This window comes from Ursus americanus, chromosome 2 (assembly GCF_024610735.1).
Source record: "Ursus americanus isolate L20-20 chromosome 2, mUrsAme1.1.p, whole genome shotgun sequence".
Taxonomy (NCBI): Eukaryota; Metazoa; Chordata; class Mammalia; order Carnivora; family Ursidae; genus Ursus; species Ursus americanus.
Window position 1 is genome coordinate 73,066,823 of NC_142128.1, and position 17,738 is coordinate 73,084,560.

At 52.3% G+C, this 17,738-nt stretch overlaps 1 protein-coding gene across 1 annotated transcript in view; it reads left to right on the plus strand.

Moving 5' to 3' along the window:
* MAPKAPK2 (MAPK activated protein kinase 2) overlaps positions 1 to 17,479 on the plus strand; it is a 44,536-nt gene extending 27,057 nt beyond the window's left edge. The window contains exons 2-10 of the mRNA XM_045787750.2: positions 12,121 to 12,260; positions 12,446 to 12,510; positions 12,770 to 12,849; positions 13,290 to 13,416; positions 13,990 to 14,065; positions 14,471 to 14,595; positions 14,887 to 14,972; positions 15,093 to 15,173; positions 15,768 to 17,479. Coding sequence (XP_045643706.2) covers positions 12,121 to 12,260; positions 12,446 to 12,510; positions 12,770 to 12,849; positions 13,290 to 13,416; positions 13,990 to 14,065; positions 14,471 to 14,595; positions 14,887 to 14,972; positions 15,093 to 15,173; positions 15,768 to 15,911 — 924 coding nt within the window. The 3' untranslated portion in view covers positions 15,912 to 17,479. The remainder of the gene's footprint in view (positions 1 to 12,120; positions 12,261 to 12,445; positions 12,511 to 12,769; positions 12,850 to 13,289; positions 13,417 to 13,989; positions 14,066 to 14,470; positions 14,596 to 14,886; positions 14,973 to 15,092; positions 15,174 to 15,767) is intronic.
* Positions 17,480 to 17,738: the final 259 nt, after the last annotated feature.

The following is a 17,738-nucleotide window of genomic DNA, read 5'->3' on the forward strand; positions in this document are numbered from 1 at the left end:
GGATGTGGATGTGGAGGCATGACTTGTTTGAGGACAGTAAAGGTCAGTGGAGCTCGAGTAGAGAGAATGTGTTGGGAGGGGAGGGCAGAGGGAATGTGGGTAGGAGCCAGGAAAGACCAGGCTAAGGAATTTGGGTTTTGTTCTGTTCACCAGTGAACATGTTTAAGGAAGGCTGTGTCCTGCTCATAGTCGCCTTTCAGGGCTTGGTGCCAGATGTACTGGGACAGACGAAGGCTACCATCTAGAAAGCAGTCAGAAGGCACACAAGACAAAAGGGACCCAAGCAAGTGGCAGCAAGACTGCAAGAGGGAAGATGGATTTTTTGGAGATCTTTCCAGAGACAAAATCAGATTGGTTCTGTGGGTGAGGGTGAGAGGGGGAGGATGACTAGTTCAAGATTTACCTCTGGGGGCCTGGCTAGATGTGATGTCATTGTCATTTACTGAAGCCGAGGAGCAAGTCAGAGGGGGCGTTGAGTTCAGTTCAATGCATGTTTTGCCTGCCTCAGATCCATTAATAACACGTTCTTATTGGTCATCAATAACAGTCACAAATATAGCAGCGTGTTTTCATCTCACCCTTTCTTTCTTTGTCATGATAAAGGTCCGGCGAGGGACTGTCCTTTGACTCTGTAGAGGTCAGGGCCTCTTGCACCTGGCATTCCTTGGTCTATAATTTAGTAATTCTGCTTAAAAGGGTATTGAGCTTAGATGTGCCGTGGCTTCTCAGGGAACCCAGGTTGGGCAGTGATGGTGCAAGTCATAATCTGTTCTAAGCTTTGCCAGAGACGGATGTGAAGTTAAGCAGTCCTTCTTAATAACCATTCTGTTTACATATTGTGTCTTTCTCCCGAATCTGCTTTCTTAACTAGTCTGTCAACTCCTTAAATTCCCAAGTGTTCAGTCTGGTGCCTGGAGCATGGTGGGTGCTGGGGGCTCGATGCTGCCGAAAAGCAGGGCACTGCTGTCTCCTCCTTCCCACGCCCTCTGCATGGTTCCCGACAGTGGTTCTGGAATTACGCCCACAGGTCATCTCTGCATCCTGGGATGTGAGTCCTCTACGGTTGGCGTCTTGTAACTCTGTCATCCTTGGGTGCCTATAAGTTGGTCCTGGTCCAGCTTCCTTTTGAGGTTTCCCTTCAGTGTGTGTAGATGTTTAGCTTGTTGCAATTGGAAGAACTTTCTCCTTGATAAAAAGGATGGAACATAATGGAGGTGAACATTCCCTCATTGTCTTGTCATTTCTGTAGCTTAGGGCCTCAGCCCCCATGAGGGGCCCCCGTCCTCCGTGGTTTCTCTTATGGCTTTGCATGGAGGGTGAAGACAGCCTCGAGTAGTTCGTGTGTTTCTGCAAGCCCTGCTCGCTCTGTTTTGTAAGCCCACGCCACTCTCAGCTTCTGTCCTGTCTTCAGTGTCTGAGCTCATCAGGGCTCCCTGCGCTGTGGACCTAACCATCCGTGGCTGCTTCCTCCTGCTTTCTTTTTCAGGGATTATTGTGCTTTACGTGGTCAGAATCTACTTGAGAGAGACCAGACCTCACCTTGTGGGATCTCTGCTCCTGCTGCTCCGTTGTGCCAACAGCTAAATATTGGTTTTCTGCAGGTCTAGGCTTAACAATTGTTTTTGTCCCCTGGTTTTTTTCTTCCCTCCTTTGAACTCTAAAATGACAAGGTTACTTCCTCTCAAGGTTACTTTTGCTAACTACGGGTGTTTTGTTTTTCCTACGTAATTTACTAGACTTTACTTCCTGGTTAGAACGGAGGTCAAGGACCATTTCCCTTCCTTGCACCTCTGGCTTTGTGACAGGTAAACTCTTTAGAAAGGCACGGCAAGAATTTGTCAAGCACCATGCTCTTAGCAGGAAAAAAAAAAGCCTTGCATCTCTGGCTCTGTCAGATGTCCTTGTGTTCACGTTGGGTGACGTGAGCTCTCTCTTGCGTCTGGACCATTTCTGCTAACTGTGGGGAAGGGTGGTTCATATCTTCTACCATCGATCTCTCCTAGGTGACTGCACGAATTACTTAACTTCTGGTTCTTTTACCTTTTCTCTGCACTCTGCTGTCCTCCTATCTTGGGCATGGAATTGTAGAGTTGTTGTCAGGGGTGGGGTGCGTGTGTGTGTTGCCCTTATGATTTGCAGGACCCTTCTCTTTTTCCATTTTTTTCTCTCTCTCAACTCTCTCCACCTCCCGTTAGATCTGTTGATGAAGGCATACATGCCATGAATCTCATTCCACTAAATTGGAGTGGTGACAATGAGATAGCATTTACCATTTCTAATTAAGAATTTGAATTTGCTTTGTCACTTGTACAGGGTCAAGTCGTTGGAGGCTGCATGGGCCAGAAGCAGTGTTGCTGACCTCCTTCCATCTTAACTTCTTTCTCTCTCTCTTTTTTTTAAGATTTTTTTTTTTGTATTTATTTGAGAGAGAGAGGGACAGTGACACTGCACGAGAGAGAGAGAGAGAGTGAGCACCAGAGAGCGAGCACCAGCGGAGGGAGAGGCAGAGGGAGAGGGAGAAGCAGAGTCCCTGCTGAGCAGGGAGCCTGACATGGGGCTTGATCCCAGGACCCAGAGATCATGACCTGAGCCGAAGGCAGATGCTTGACTGACTGAGCCACCAGGTGCCCCTCTTTTTTTTTTTTTTTTAAGATTTATTCATTTATTTGAGTGAGAGAGAGTGTGTGTGTTTGTACACATGCACATGTGAGCCAGGGGAGGGGCAGAGGGAGAAAATCTCAAGCAGACTCTGCCGAGGGCAGGGCCCACCATGTGGGGCTCCATCTCACGACCCTGAGATCACTATCTGAGCTGAAGTCAAGAGTTGGACGCTCAACCAACTGAGCCATCCAGGTGCCCTGATCTTGATTTCTTTTGATAATTTGTCCATCTCGGGTTCTTTAAAGTCATACCTAGATACTACAAAGAACATGGCATGTTTTCTTCCTGCCACTGAGATTTTGTCTTAAATCCAGCTGGGAGAGGTGAGTGTGTTTCCTCCCTTCCACTGTCTACCTTGTGTCCTCAGCAAAGATGCCGTGTACCCTGGTGTAAGCCGTGGGCTGTAGAGTGGCTCTGCTGGGCAGCCTTCCTTTCAGCGAGTAGGTGTACGTAGGTCTCTTCTCTACTAAGCTCTGTGCGGGGCCAGACAGATGCAGAGATGAACGGGGGCAGATCTGTGAACTGGGCAGGGAGGGGAGCCATGGCACCAATCAGCTAATACAAGCAGAAGAAAAGAACCTGGAACTTAGAGTGACCTGGGTCTGCCTCTTGCGCAGGCAGTGACTGGCCCTGTGCCCTTGGGCGGGTTGCTTCCCGGGCCTTGGCTGCCACACCTGTAAATGGAGTCAGCAACGGCCCCTCTTCCATGGGGCTATGAGGAGGCTTAAGTATAACGTATTTTCTAAAGAGAAAGTGCACCTGACACCTGGTTGCTGTGGTATACATGAAAATTCCTCTTTCTCTTTCAAAGTCCTCATCATCTGCTGGAAGAAGGAGAAATATCTGTGTCCCCCAGTCTTTCAGTTTCCTACCTAAGACTCCAGAGTACTTGACGTCCCCACTGTGTGCAGCCTTCCTTTCCATAGAAGTCAGAAGTGGTTAGCACTGGTGGTTTGGGGCCCCGGCCTGCTCTTCATCGTATTTCGGTTGTATTCTCCAGGAAGATGTGAGGTCTTTCCATCAGCTCGGTAGCTCTCATACTTAGGGTCACACCAGGTCCTTCTTCCTCCTGTGGCCAGGGTGGGACCCCCTGTCTCTGTTCCCCTCCCTCGCTAGCAGGAAGGTCGGCTTGCTTTGGGACCTGTCTCAGGTCAGAGGCCAAGTAAGAACTGGGGCATCCTGCATCTTAGAATCTAAGCCCCTCGGCTTAATTTTTAAAAAGAAATAGATCCAAATAGTACAGGAAGATATCACATGGAAATGAAAAGGGGGGGGGGACAATAAAAACACAGTTTCTCTCTAGCACCTACTCCCTGGTGGTCAACACTCTTAACATTTTTGGAGGGTAAATACATCTAGAAAAGTTACAAGCATCTACAAGCCCATATACCTTCTCTCTACCTTCAGAAACAAAACCACCCAAATGGTATTGTATTTTCTATTCTGGTCAGTACTTTTTTTATTTTTCAAAATTTAAAAAACACACCAAAGAAGAAGACATTACCTATATTACCACCATTTACAGTTAACCATTAATTAACCTTTTGGTGTGTTTCCTTCTTGCCTTTATGAATATAGTTTAAAAGTTACTTAAGTAATGCCAGTGAAGGTCCGCCCAACAAACTAGGGTGGTAATGACAAAGCCAGAGTGTCATCCTGTCCTTGGTCTGCTCTCCCATGTGTGAGTGCCCTCTTCTCACCGCAGCGTGGATGCGGGGCTGCCTCTGTCCTGCACGGCCTGCACACCAAATCCCATGCCATTTCTCTGACCAGCCGCAAAGTGGTGGACATAGGTTGTTACCAGCTTGGGGCCATTAAGATGCTTCAGGAACGTATCTGTAGGGTGATTTCCTAGCTGGCAATGCCTTCGTCCAAGGTTTGAACATTTACAATTTTGAAACATAGGCCAAATTCCTCAGACAATGCACTAGTTCAGATCCCTCCCGAGCGTATGAGAGAGTGCTCTTTCCTCTCAAGTCCTGGCAGAAACCCAAGAGTTTTATTTTGTTTTGGTTTTGGTCAAACATTAAAACATTTTTGCCATTCTGGTGAAATTACTATCGTTGTTTTTATAAGCATCTCTCTCTTAATGAGTTGCATCAAGAATCGTTTGGCCATCTGTGTTCCTTTCTCTTTGAACTGCCTGTTCTTATTCTTTGGCCATTTTTATATTGGATCGTTAATCTTTTACAATTGATTTGCCAGAGTTAAGTTAGCCTTTTATCCATTATGTGCTGCAAACATATATATATTTTTAATTGTCATTTATGGTGTGGCTTTTAAGCTTCTGGCCTTTTCGTTCAGCCTTGGCCCTTGGTGGCTGCCCCGGGAAGGTCCTGGAGAGACAGGGTGGGAACCATGGGCAGGTCCAGCTCGTCTTCGGGGCAGTGCGGTATGGTCGTCTCAAGGCTGTTAGTACCGGAGTCCCATTGTAAGTTGTAGCCTTGTTCCTGGTGGGGATTTTTCCCTCTCGCAATAATGAAAGCCAATAACAAATAGAGAACCACTTTTACCACCAGCCAAATACTTGAGAATGGGTGCACCAGCCAGGGGCCCTGATGCGGTCCTTCTGTGTATCTTTTACTTCAGTAACCTATAAACTCTGCTGTTAGATTTCTGCTTAGATCATTTTCTAGGGGAGGACCATCAGTAGCTCCTTACTGAGCTTTGCAGAAGTTCTAGAAGGGGGCATACTCCCCCCTTCCCCACAGATGTAGAGGTAATCGGTTCAACCAAGACTATCTGTCATCTCTTATGTTCCTGAGCTGGCCTAGATGTAAGGAGACAAGTGACCATGTTTCCAGGCTGTAAGCAGCTCTCAGTAATTTGGGGGGCCGTGGGAGAGTCTCCCTTATTGCCATTGCTGATAGCTGGCAGAACCCTAGTTAGTTCCTTTACGCACAGATCACAAGTTGTAATTTAAAAATGATTTTTTAGGGGCGCCTGGGTGGCACAGCGGTTAAGCGTCTGCCTTCGGCTCAGGGCGTGATCCCGGCGTTGTGGGATCGAGCCCCACATCAGGCTCTTCCGCTGTGAGCCTGCTTCTTCCTCTCCCACTCCCCCTGCTTGTGTTCCCTCTCTCGCTGGCTGTCTCTATCTCTGTCGAATAAATAAATAAAATCTTTAAAAAAAAATTTTTTTTTAAATTTTTTCATTGTGTACCTCCTGGATTCATATGGAAGTTCCATGGGGCACAGGCCTTATTTGCTATGTTATCTATTCTATCCCAGCACTCTCCAAAACAGTGTGTGGCACGTACTGGGTCCTCCGATGTTTGCTGAGCGATAGCATTCTGGGAGGGTGAGCTCATGTGCTGTGTGTCTCTTCCCTGTTTCCCTCCCTGGCTCCAGATCCAGGCATGGGGGCTTTGAAGGGGCCAAAGAGAGATCAAATGTTGTAAGGACACTGTCCTGGTCCGTTGTCCTTGTGACTTCCTCACACCTCCCTTTTTCACTAGCACAGGGCCGTGGGGTCCAGTTGCCCAGCTTCAGGCTGAAAGGAGTTGAGCTGACGCAGAGGCCCACTAGCTGGGGAGCTGGAGGGCTAAGTCAGGGCGGAGTGGAGCTGGAGAGGACAGAGGATGATGGAACGGGTTGTGCTATAGTTCTCAGTGTCTGCTCACAACCCCCACGTCCCGCCTGGCAGCAGCCTGCACCTGCTGACGTGAGCTGCCTTCCCGCTCCAGAGTCCAAGACGGCAGCCCCCTGCCATGGGCTCGGGGAGGCCGAGCTGCCTGGCAGAGAAGCCCCAGCCTCTGCTCCCTGGCCTGCCGGCCTGGGGGTGTGGGTGACAGCCTCCGATTTACATTTGGAGAGCTAAGCTGCTTTCTTTGCCTCTTTGAAAAGTGCAAATGCTAATTGTACATCACCTAGAAAATAAAGATCTAAGGAAGAAAAAATGAAGTCACTGTCATCCTGCTTTTCAGATAGAATTCCGATTAGCATTTTACTGAGTATGAATGCCATTCCTTTCACAGCCGGGCCCCCCAGGTATAAATAAATATATAGAACTGTGCTGTACATAATAAGGCGTTGTAACTTGGCTTTTTCACTTACTATCAGACACTTTCTGATGAGTCAGTGTAAGGAAACTAAGACTGGGATTTGTGCCGCAAAGAAAAAAACAGAGCGAGTGCCACTACTGCCCGTGACCGGCAGTGACCGAGTATCTAACACACGCGGGAATCCATTCCCCATTAAACGTTCTGTTCAAACATCACTTTCATGATTGATTGTATAGCTAAGTCTTGATTGCTATTGCTGGGCCCCCAGTTTCTGGTTGGTGTAACTGACTCGGGATTGGGATGCGCATGCCTTACAGCTCCATCTAGGAGAGTAGCTTAGGGTACAATTCTAAAAGCGGGATTTCAGGATCAAAGGGTTTGTACCTTCAGGCCTATATACGTTTTCAGCCCCCATTTTCGGCACTGATATCACAGACAGTCTTGTTAGATTCTGTGCCTCTGCCTTACCAGGGGTCTGTGGAAAGGAGCCTCCGGAGCGGTGGGGACAGGCATCAAATTGCAGCTCTGCCGCGGGCAGCTGCTGGGTATGAGGGTTCCCCGTTTGGAGTACTTAGCACCGTTTAGCACAGAGCATACCGCAGGACAGGGGCTCCCTTTCCCCTGCTCCCATGGATCCTGCTCTGTGCGGGGGAGTCGCTGGGACTCTGCCCACATCCTCCTCCTCTTTCCCTCTACCCCACAGAGCACCCAGCGCAGCCCTGACCGGTAGTTCGGGAGGGGTGCTGGTGTATGACCCTCGGGGCCTTTGCTGACCTCCTGCGGCCAGCGCCCGAGGAGGTCCGGTTTAACAACACCACGCACCAGCAGCACACCCAGCGCCTGACTCAGGCTTTTGCATCACTCTTGGCTCCCAGTCAGCCTTGGGAAGGGATGGCTTCCTTCTCTCACGACGAGTGCACCCCGCCCCCAGCTGTCCAGTTGAGGTGGTGTCTGGAGGCAGAGGGAGAGCTCAGGGCTGGGACACCGAAGACTGCCTCCCTTCCAGCATTCTGGCTTCCCCTCTGCCCGGTGCCTGGAGCTATTCGTAATGCCTGAAATGAGATGGTCGCTAGCGGGACTCCAGCTGCCCACCCCCGTGGGAGTCTGCAACAGCATGGGTGGGAAGTGGGGGCATAATAATAACAGCAAATACTAATGTGCAGCTCACCACGTGCCGTGCTCTGCACCTGGTAATCTCCGTGATGTACGTCTGTTTAATGAAGTGCCTCAGTTAATATAGGCGAGTACTGTTATTATCCTATTTTAACAGATAGGAAACTGAGGCACGGAGGGGTTAGAGACTTCCACCAGTTCACACACCTGGCAAATATTAGAGCTTGTGAAGGGGATGATCCCTTGGGGCCTAGGGCTTGTTCCTTCCCATCCAGTCCTCATTATCTTCGTTGCTGGTGAACTGTGCTTCAGGCCCTGGGCTCTGTTTCTTCCCATTTCTCTGGCTTAGCTAGGTTTAGGATGCTGACTACTCCCGAGTCTTTTCCTGTGGCCCCATGATGGAAGATTTGGTGGTGGTGGTGGGGATACTAGGGCCATAAGCAACCAGAACTGGGGGCCCCATTCCTCTTCCCTTCAGGTGCCAGCAAATTGAGACATGGAACAGTGTTTTGGGAGAGCTCCCACGTCTTCCTCATTCTCCCTCATTGCCACTGTCATCCCAGAGGTTCCTCCCCAGGCAGTGGGCTCTGTGGCCTGGTCCCCGGCCCTTGCCACACTTGGTAGGTGGCCTTGCCTATTGCATTGCAATTTAGCACATGCAACAATTAACCTTTTCTACAGTGCAAGAGAATTTCAGACTCTAAGTGCAGGGGGTGGAGACAAGTCACAGTATCTGTTCCATGCTTTGTGCAGGCTTAAAATATTTCATAAACCCTTCCAGGCTTTTTGTGTCTAAGGCGTGCAGCTTCTTATTCGGAAGACCCTCCCTTCCTTTCTTCCTCCCTTCCTCCCTCCCCCCTTCCTTCCTTCCTTCCTTCCTCACTCCCTCCCTCCAGTCTGGGTTCCTGAGATCTATAGTCCTTGGCCCTTTGGCCTCCGCTGTCTTTGTGCATGCCAGAGAGGTGAGCCTTTCCTACCTTTCCTTAGGTGACTCTGTTGGCTTCTGGTTGAAGCTGCTGGTGGCCCCTGACAGCACCTCAGGAATCCTGTTTCATTCCCTGTCTCCTCTGGCTTGGAGCTCAGCCCCCCCCCCCCCGCCCCCCGCTGCTGTTCTTTACTTAGCTCTGTACTCCAGATTAGCACATTCTTGATAGGCTCCCTCCAGGCTTTCTGCACCCCACAGCTGTCTACGAAACTCTTTTGGCTCTTCAGGCTCTTCCCATGACATCAGCCAGCTGGCCTGCCTGACTCAGTTGAAGGTCTTGCTTTCATGGCTTGAGTTGGTCTTCATATCCATTCAGGGATTTCTGATAAACATGTACCTGGATGCCAAGCATCAGTCTTCTTGGGACATTATGGTGTTTCTTTTAGAATTTAAAAATACTGCTCCTTCCAATTTACTGATTTCATTAAATCTAATCCCATTTCACAAATGAGGAAACTTTTCCGAAAGGAAGGTTGGCCTACCTGACCCAAGTTAGGACGTACAGAGCTGCAGTGTGAGGTGTACACGGTTCCTGAGGCCAAGTGTGATATACTGGGGCTCGTCTACCAGGTGAAGAATTGTGTGTGAGCCTGGAGGTGGGATGTGAACCCAGGCTTTCTGACTGCAAATTCTCCTTTGCCACGTGGTCTAACCTGTCTAAGGCAGAAAGAGCAGAACTTGGAGTGCGAGCTTGGAGTTCAAGAGGGACTGAGGGGCCCTTGGGTTTGGGCCTTGGTATGTCCTCATTGAGCACCGCCGTGACTAAGGTTGTGGTCACTGGGCTGCAAACATAAACCCAGCCTGTAGTCTTGCTGGTGACTTGTACCGGCTTCGTCATGGGCTCCAGCCTCAACTCAGAGGTGATGGAGAGGGTCCCTGTGCTGTGGCAGTGATGCTGCTGGCTTACAGTGACGAGTGCCTGTCTGATCACAAAGCACTCTTCCGAGGTATTCTTTCATTAGATGCTTAGAATGGCTCTGTGAGGAAGGGGCCCAGGTAGGTATTACCCCTTCACTTATAGAGGCAAAACAGGCTTAGGAAGGTAATGACCTCTCCAGGGTCATTGGAGATATTGACAAGTTCCAGACCCGGGCCCAAGTCCCCCACTGATTGTAAATCCATTACCTCATGTTGCCTCTGAGTAAATCTGCCAACTGTGCTTCTTCCTCTCTGGGCCACATAGTGATCGATGTACCTGTAGGGGGCGCGAGAGAGCTTTCTTATGTGGCTGCTCTGAGAACTTTTACTTCTGAACCCTTTGAGTTTATCAGTCATATAGCACATCATCTCAGTGGCTTATAAGTATTTTCCGTGTCTACCTCCCTTAGTACCCTGACAACCCCCGCCCCCCCCCACCTGAATTCTTTCAGATTGGGACTCTTTTCTATTTCGTCTTGGCATCCAGCACAATGTGGGACCCAATAAATACCTGCTGAGTTGAATTACCTGCAAATGAAATTGGCCAGTGCCGCCTCCGGCTTTTCTTAAAGTATGGGAAAGGAAAATAAACTTTTTTCCTGGTCCATAATAAAGTTGTTGGTGGCAGAACTCCGAACCCATGCAGTGTGTTCAGATGGCCACTAGGTGGCAGTGTGACCCCACGGGGCCCTTGCCTCCTGCTTGCTCCCTGGGAGACGGAACTATGGGGACGTATTTGGGGATTGTCTCTGCAAGGTCAGCCTGCAGTTGTCTGTCTGAAACTGACAAGTCTCGGCCTCCACCCCTCTTCCTAAATCTTTGTGGTGTCATGGAAAAGGCTTGGGCTTTGGAACCTGCCAGGCTTGGATTCTAACCCTGGCTCTGCCTTTCCCTAGGAACTTAGCCCTGGGCACACTTACTATTTCTCTGAGCCTCAGTTTCCTCATCCCATAAAATGGCAGTTGCACAGTTAGAAAAGGCCTAGTATATCACGGACTGCAGCATGATGAATTCTAGTTTCATTGCTGGAAGTTCCTACGTGTGCCTTTCGCTGCCCTCCGTAATCTGGCTCCATCCTGGCCATGTGATCTTTCTGACCAAGCTTCCCGCCCTGTCCAGCAGATCTCTGAGCCTTTCCTGCTGCATCTGCCAGCTGTGCAGGGCTGTGTAGGGCTAGTCTGGAGGGCCCACAGAGGTGGTAAGTCTGTCAGGGTCTTTGTCTGAATTATTCTGACAGCTCTGCTCGTTGGGCATATGCCAGGCACATTGCTGGGCACTTTGCAGAATTGTTTCATTTAATCTTTGCAACAGATCTGTCCCCCATTTTACACAGGGTAGACCAGGATGCCTTTGGCTCCGAGCAATAAAAAACTCTACTAAAAGCAGTTTAGATAGTAAGGAAAGATGATTATCTTGCCAAAAACAAGTCCTGAGCGATGCTCGTTGGTGTCAGCAAGGACCCAGGTAGCTGCCACGTCTGCTGTTTGCCTTCCTCAGTGTGCTGATTTGTCCTTTCACACTGGTCTCCCTTATGGTGCTAAGGCGACTGCTGTGGTTCCAGGTGCCCTATGCGGGAAAGATGCTGTAGCTCCCTTGTGCTCCCTTTAAGAGGCCTCTAGTAGTTTTGTTACAAGGTTCTTCTTGGCCAGTGTTGGGTCTTAGGCTTGTTTCCAAGCTAGTCACTAGTAAAGGAATTCATGGGACTGGCTTGGATTCGTCAAGATTCAGCCCCTGAGGCTGGTGAGGGATCCAGGTTCCATTTGCCCCTGGCCCCCTGGTCCATGGAAGAAGGCACAGGAAGGAGGCTTGTGGGTTAAGGAAATTGCTCAAGGTGGCAAACCTAGTAAGAAGCAGCATTCAGACCCCGTCAGGCTGACTCCCTAGGCCGTCGGTTGGTTGAATGAAATTAATCACAGAGGTGGAGAGCACATTGTTCTGGGTTTGGTGTGCTGGACTTTGAGGGATCTTGGAAGTACCTTTTTTTTTACTGATTCTGAGTCTCTCCTTTCTCTAGGCTCCTTTCTAGAATGGTATTCATTTTCCTCAGTCTGTCTTTCTCCTCAGTGCCTCCTTTACCCCCAGTCTCCCAGTGCCCGACGGCTGCTTGCCTTCTAGCCCCATAGCTAGGAAGGGCCCCCCCCAGACAGAATGGTCCAAGGGCTGATTTCAGTGTGGCTGTCAAGGTCCCGTGGGGGTCATCTCTAGGTTTCTTTTAGATGAGGGAAGGGAGCTGTAAAACTCTAAGTCAGGATTTAGGACAGGCCAGAGAAAATGCCAGGGGAGCTGGTAGAGGCCCAGCAGTAGCAAGGAGTTTATGGTCCACCAGTGGGGATGTCAGTGGGCACCTGGGCCAGGGCTTTGGGATGGACTCATGCCGGGCGCAGCCAGCTGTCCACCCGTGGAGACAGTGCAGTTATATAGGTGGCCTTTTGGCTTGCAGATGCTTCAGGATTGCCCCAAGGCCCGCCGGGAGGTGGAGCTGCACTGGCGGGCCTCGCAGTGCCCCCACATCGTGCGGATTGTGGATGTGTATGAGAACCTGTACGCGGGCCGGAAGTGCCTGCTGATCGTCATGGAGTGGTAAGCAGCCCTGCCTGTTCCCCTCCCCCAGCCTGCCCCACTGCCCACTCAGGCCCCTCACCTCTGGGGACTGCCACGTCTGCACCCCGAAGCGGGAGATGGCCACGGCTGATTTCTTTCAGTGGGGAGTGGAGAGGGCTGGAGGGATGTCGTACCCATCAGATCTGACTGTGGCTTTGTTTCAGTTTGGATGGTGGAGAACTCTTTAGCCGCATCCAGGACCGAGGAGACCAAGCGTTCACGGAAAGAGGTAGAAAGGGTCTGTTGTGGGGATAGGCCTTGGCAGGCAGGGCTGTGGGAAGGGGGGCTCCAGGGCCCGCTGCCTGCTCCAGCTCGCCGCCAGGCCTGTGAACCCCGTTAACAGGACAGCTCCTTGCTTCTCCGTTTCTAGCGTGGGTGGTGCATGTAGGGAGCCTGGGGCTGCTTGGGAGGGGACTGAGTGCGCTGGGTCATCAAACCTAACAACACATCTTGTGCCTTCCTTTCTGTCTCCCACCTCACGGCTCCAGAAGCGTCAGAAATCATGAAGAGCATCGGTGAGGCCATCCAGTACCTGCACTCAATCAACATTGCTCATCGGGATGTCAAGGTACCCGCTGTTCAAGGTGCCCCTCCCCCCCGACCGAGGTGTGGCCACGGTGACCCCACATCCTTGCTGCCTGGTTCCTGAGGGCAGAGTAGGGCAGGGTGCCATTATCGGCCCTCTCTGGGCAAACCCCCAAACCCAGTAGCGAAGCCTTCTGTGGCTACGCCCAGCCCTGCGGTCCTCCTTCGTCAGTACCACAGTCATACCTTCGGTTTCTGTGTCCCTGTGGTGTTTGTTGGTGGTTCTCTGTGTTTGTCTCTTATCTCCAAGTACTCTGTCAGCCCTCAGAAGGCGGGGATGCTCCTTACGGCGTGCCCTTCAAGGGGCACAGATGATGGTTGAAAGGATGAGGGAAGGCAGGAATCCTTCCCCGTCTGATTCTCAGGGCTCTTCACAGGCTCAGCGGAGCTGCTATCTGTCTGTCTGTCTGTCTCTCCCTGTAGCCTGAGAATCTCCTATACACCTCCAAAAGGCCCAACGCCATCCTGAAACTCACAGATTTTGGCTTTGCCAAGGAAACCACCAGCCACAACTCTTTGACCACTCCTTGTTATACGCCGTACTATGTGGGTAAGTCTGGAGGAGGCCCGGGGAGCTCGTCGTTCCCCAGAGCTGTTCTCAGGTGCTCTCTACAACTCTCAGGGGCCACTGGGCCTGTCGTGTCCTGACCCTTTCTGGAGCTGGCGTTGATGTGACCTGCCCAGAAGTAGGGCTTGTCAGAGTTAAGCTGGGTCAGAGGCGTTACAGGAGATTATAGGCAGGATTTTGTGCACTCGTGTAATTTCCCCAAGAAGAGCTGTCATTGTCCTCACGTTCCCCATGGAGTCTGGGGCATAGATTTTGTTCTAGAGCCCTAGCTGATTGGCACAGAATAAACTCCTATGCTTGTCAAATTAAATGGACAGCATGGGCTGGAAAGGTTCAGGAATTGTTTCATCTTAAGATTCTAGCCTCAGGATTCCTCTTCGAGGAGGATTTTCTGCTTTCCCCACCCAAACCCAGCTGTTCCCCCTCGTCCCCCCAGCTACGGTACCATCATGGTGGGCTGAAGGGTTGGAGTGGGGACCGTGATCCACAGAGAAGTTGGGGTGTATCACAGTGTTCCAATGGCCAGACCTACCCACGTTGACCTTTGGTTTACAGCTCCAGAAGTGCTGGGTCCCGAGAAGTATGACAAGTCCTGTGACATGTGGTCCTTGGGTGTCATCATGTACATCCTGTGAGTGTGCCAGAGACGGCCTGCGGGCAGGCTGGGGCTGGGCGGGGGCAGGATGGAGAAGGAGGCCTGTACCTCTCTGGGACAAGAGGAAGAAGCAAAGGTTCGCACCCCTTCTGGATGGGGGATTCCCTGGGAATCCCCTGCATGTCCCCTTCTCTCAGTGCTTATTGGATTCTGATGGCTAAGCGGTGGGATAAACTAGCTAACAGACAGGAAAATGTGTGGTTTAGCTCCTTGGCGTGTTGGATTTCTGGGCCGTGTTCTTGACTTTATATATTGTGCCTGAAATCCACGAGTTCCAGTTTCTCCATGGCCTTGACCAGAAGCCCGTTTCCCACTCTGCTCCTGGTGCAAGGCCCCTAAATAAGCCCAGCACTGTCCCTCTCCCCCTGCTTCTTGGTCCAGGCTGTGTGGGTATCCCCCCTTCTATTCCAACCACGGTCTTGCCATCTCTCCGGGCATGAAGAGTCGCATCCGAATGGGCCAGTATGAGTTCCCCAACCCAGAATGGTCAGAAGTATCGGAGGAAGGTAAGGACCCCATAGCTGCACGCACACATGCGTGTGTGTGTGTGTGTGCGTGCGTGCGTGTGTACCCGTGGGTGTCCAGTCCATGTGCGTGGTCTCTACCTGTGCCCCTACCTGCTGGGTGCTTCCTGTCTATGTGAAGGGCCTGGCTCAGGGCCGGCTCCTCGGGCAGTCTGCCTCCCTGCAACCACCCGCCACCCCTACATCTGGTTTCTCCCTTAAAACTTTGGGAGGAAGCAGAAGAGAGAGAGTGTGGCCCCTGAACTGTGTCTGTCCCCTGCCCCATCCCCACAGTAAAGATGCTTATCCGGAACCTGCTGAAAACAGAGCCCACCCAGAGAATGACCATCACGGAGTTCATGAACCACCCCTGGATCATGGTAAGCCTGGTGGGCTGCAGAGACCTGGGTCCGTGGAGACTGTCCCTCAGGTCCAGGGGTCAGCCACGACTCTGCACCACCCCAGGCTTTCACGTGAACTCGTTTTCTCCCCCTCACCAGCAATCAACAAAGGTCCCTCAAACCCCACTGCACACCAGCCGGGTCCTGAAGGAGGACAAGGAGCGGTGGGAGGATGTCAAGGTGAGGGACCCACTGGCTGCAGGGGCTGGGGAGGCAGGCGGCTCAGCGAGGGTGCTCCGGGGGGAGTGGGGGTCTGCACGCACTCACCGCAGGGGTCTCTGTTACAACAAGAGCAGTGACGCTGAGCCACTTCCCTGACCAGGCTGGGCCGGGGCCTCTGTTCAGACTAAACGCAGCTGTGGTGATTCCCTACAAGCCCACAGCGCGCTGGCTCCCCAGAGGGCCCCAAGAGACTATCTGGTACCATCTCCTTATTTTGCAGAGAAGGAGACTAAGGTCTAGAGAGGGGGAGTGACCTACTCAAGATCACGCAGCTAGTGATGGGCTGGGGCAGACCAGAACCCAGGTCCCCTGACTCCCAGTCCAGTGCTCTTTGCTTCCAGCAGGGTTACTGGGGGGCCCTGGGAGAGCAGCAGCAGTGTTGTGGCCAGGCCCTGGTGACTCAGGCCGGGGCCAAAGCTGCTGGCAGCCCTGGACCCACTGACCAGCCTGTCCTCTCCTGGTTCCCATCCCCTGTTGCCCTCACCCCACCCTTCCTTGTGTCTCTTGTCTCCCCTGTCTCCCCCTTGGTGGAACCCACCCTCCGCTCCCCAGGAGGAGATGACCAGTGCCTTGGCCACAATGCGTGTCGACTATGAACAGATCAAGATAAAGAAGATTGAAGATGCATCCAATCCTCTCCTTCTGAAGAGGCGTAAGAAAGCTCGGGCCCTGGAGGCCGCGGCCCTTGCTCACTGAGCCTCTGAGCCCGTCCCGCTCCACTGGAGGACAAGCAATAACTCTCGAGCTGAATATATTTTTTAAACGAAGAGACACAGAACTGTCCACTTCCACCTCGCCTCCTCCTTGGCGGCATGGAGCCCAGAACCCCGTCAGAGGCTGCAACCTGCCCTTGGTTCCCGCCACCTCCGAGAGGGAGAGGCTGGGAGGCTGGGAGGCGAGGGGCCGTGTGGAGAGAAGGGGGCAAGATGCTCTTGAACCCGTGCTCATGTTGCAATTTTATCCATAATTTGACTTAGAATTTTTATGAAACTTCTTTTATTGTTTTTTCCCCCACTCTGCCTCCTCTTACCCAGACCCCTTCCTCTCTGGATGTGCAAGGGTTTGGGGTTGGTTCAAGGGTGTGTTGTGGAAACTGTTATAGGGACTGTCCCTGTGTTGTCCCACATGCCCTGTCTTTCCCCACGACAGCCTGAGGCCCCTGCTGGCCAAGGCATTCTCGGAGCTCAAGGCCCTGCGGGGGGGCGGGGGGGGCAGGCCAGGAAGCCACCCACCTCTGTTGGAGCCCTCAGACGTCACCCATGTGCCAGATGGGCAGAGGCGAGTGTGATTGTGTGCGCGTGCGTATGTGTGCCCGCATCTTTGTCTGGGACTGTGCGTTTGAGGGGCCAGGGGCAGGCAGGGCTGCAGAGAGAGGGGCCCTGCTGTGGCTCGAGAACCTTACCCCTCCTTGGGCCTGCGTGCCCGTGTGGGGTCTGCCGGAGTGCCTGAGAAACCTATGCAGACTCTGAGCCAGGCCCCCTGCGGCCTGCCCGTTCGCTGCTTCTGGGAGGCGGAGGGGAGTGACTTAGGCACTGGCACAGTGATCAGGAAGACTGGACCCGCCCCCCGGCCCCCTACCCCCATTCAGTGCCGGTCCTAGTTCTCTGAGGCGCTCATCTACCAGGTGGCCTCTCTCCTCCTTCCTGCCGTTAGTAACCGGTTCTTGTTGATCTTTCCTACATTTTTAGCCACTTCTTACCAGGCCTCCTCTTTGCTCATGGCGGGGAGCCCAGGCAGTTTAGAAGTGACACAGAGCTTCTGCATTTCGCCGTCTCTCCTGGGCTCCGGAGGCATTGGCCAGCTACCCCTTGTGGGCAAAGGCGACACCACTTGTGTGGTCCTGCAAATTTCCACTGTGGCCTAGTGGGTGGGTGGGGGAGTCTTCACACCAAAGATGTCCCGACTCTGCCCCTTCCCCATTAGCCACTTCACCTCCACCCCAAACAACTCAGCTTTGTGCGTCCAGGCCAGTGAGGGGGAGGCCGGGAGGGCCCTCCCCCGCTATCAGTGAGCAACATGGGGAGAAGTCCTCCATGCTAAGGTCTTTTTGGGGCAGGGGTGGCACTAACGCTTCAGCTCTCATCTCCCTTGGGAGTGAGTTGCTGGAGGAGCAGTCCGGATCTTCTCTGCGCGTGGGGGAAGGGCTCCGAGTGCCCACAGTGCCTCCCTGTCTCTGATGGTGTGTCCAGCACTCAGATTGTTGTAAACTGTTGTTGTTTTGTATGAGCGAAATTGTCTTTACTAAACAGATTTAATAGTTGAAAGGTTTTCTTGCTCTTCCTTCATGGGACTCAGCCTTTCCACCCCGCGCTCCCCATGAATCCTCTTCGCACCTGTGGAGAGTGGGTTTGTATGTTGGGAGGGCAGAATCTGGGTGTCCTGGGAGGGGAGAAGTTGGAAGGGCCTCCTAGGTGAGGGAGCACCTGTCCTGTGTGGGGTCTGGCCAGGACAGGTCTGCGGTAGGGGCATGAATGCTGTTCTCCTTTAGAGCAGGGTGGGATGGCAACATGGGTTGCGGAGCCC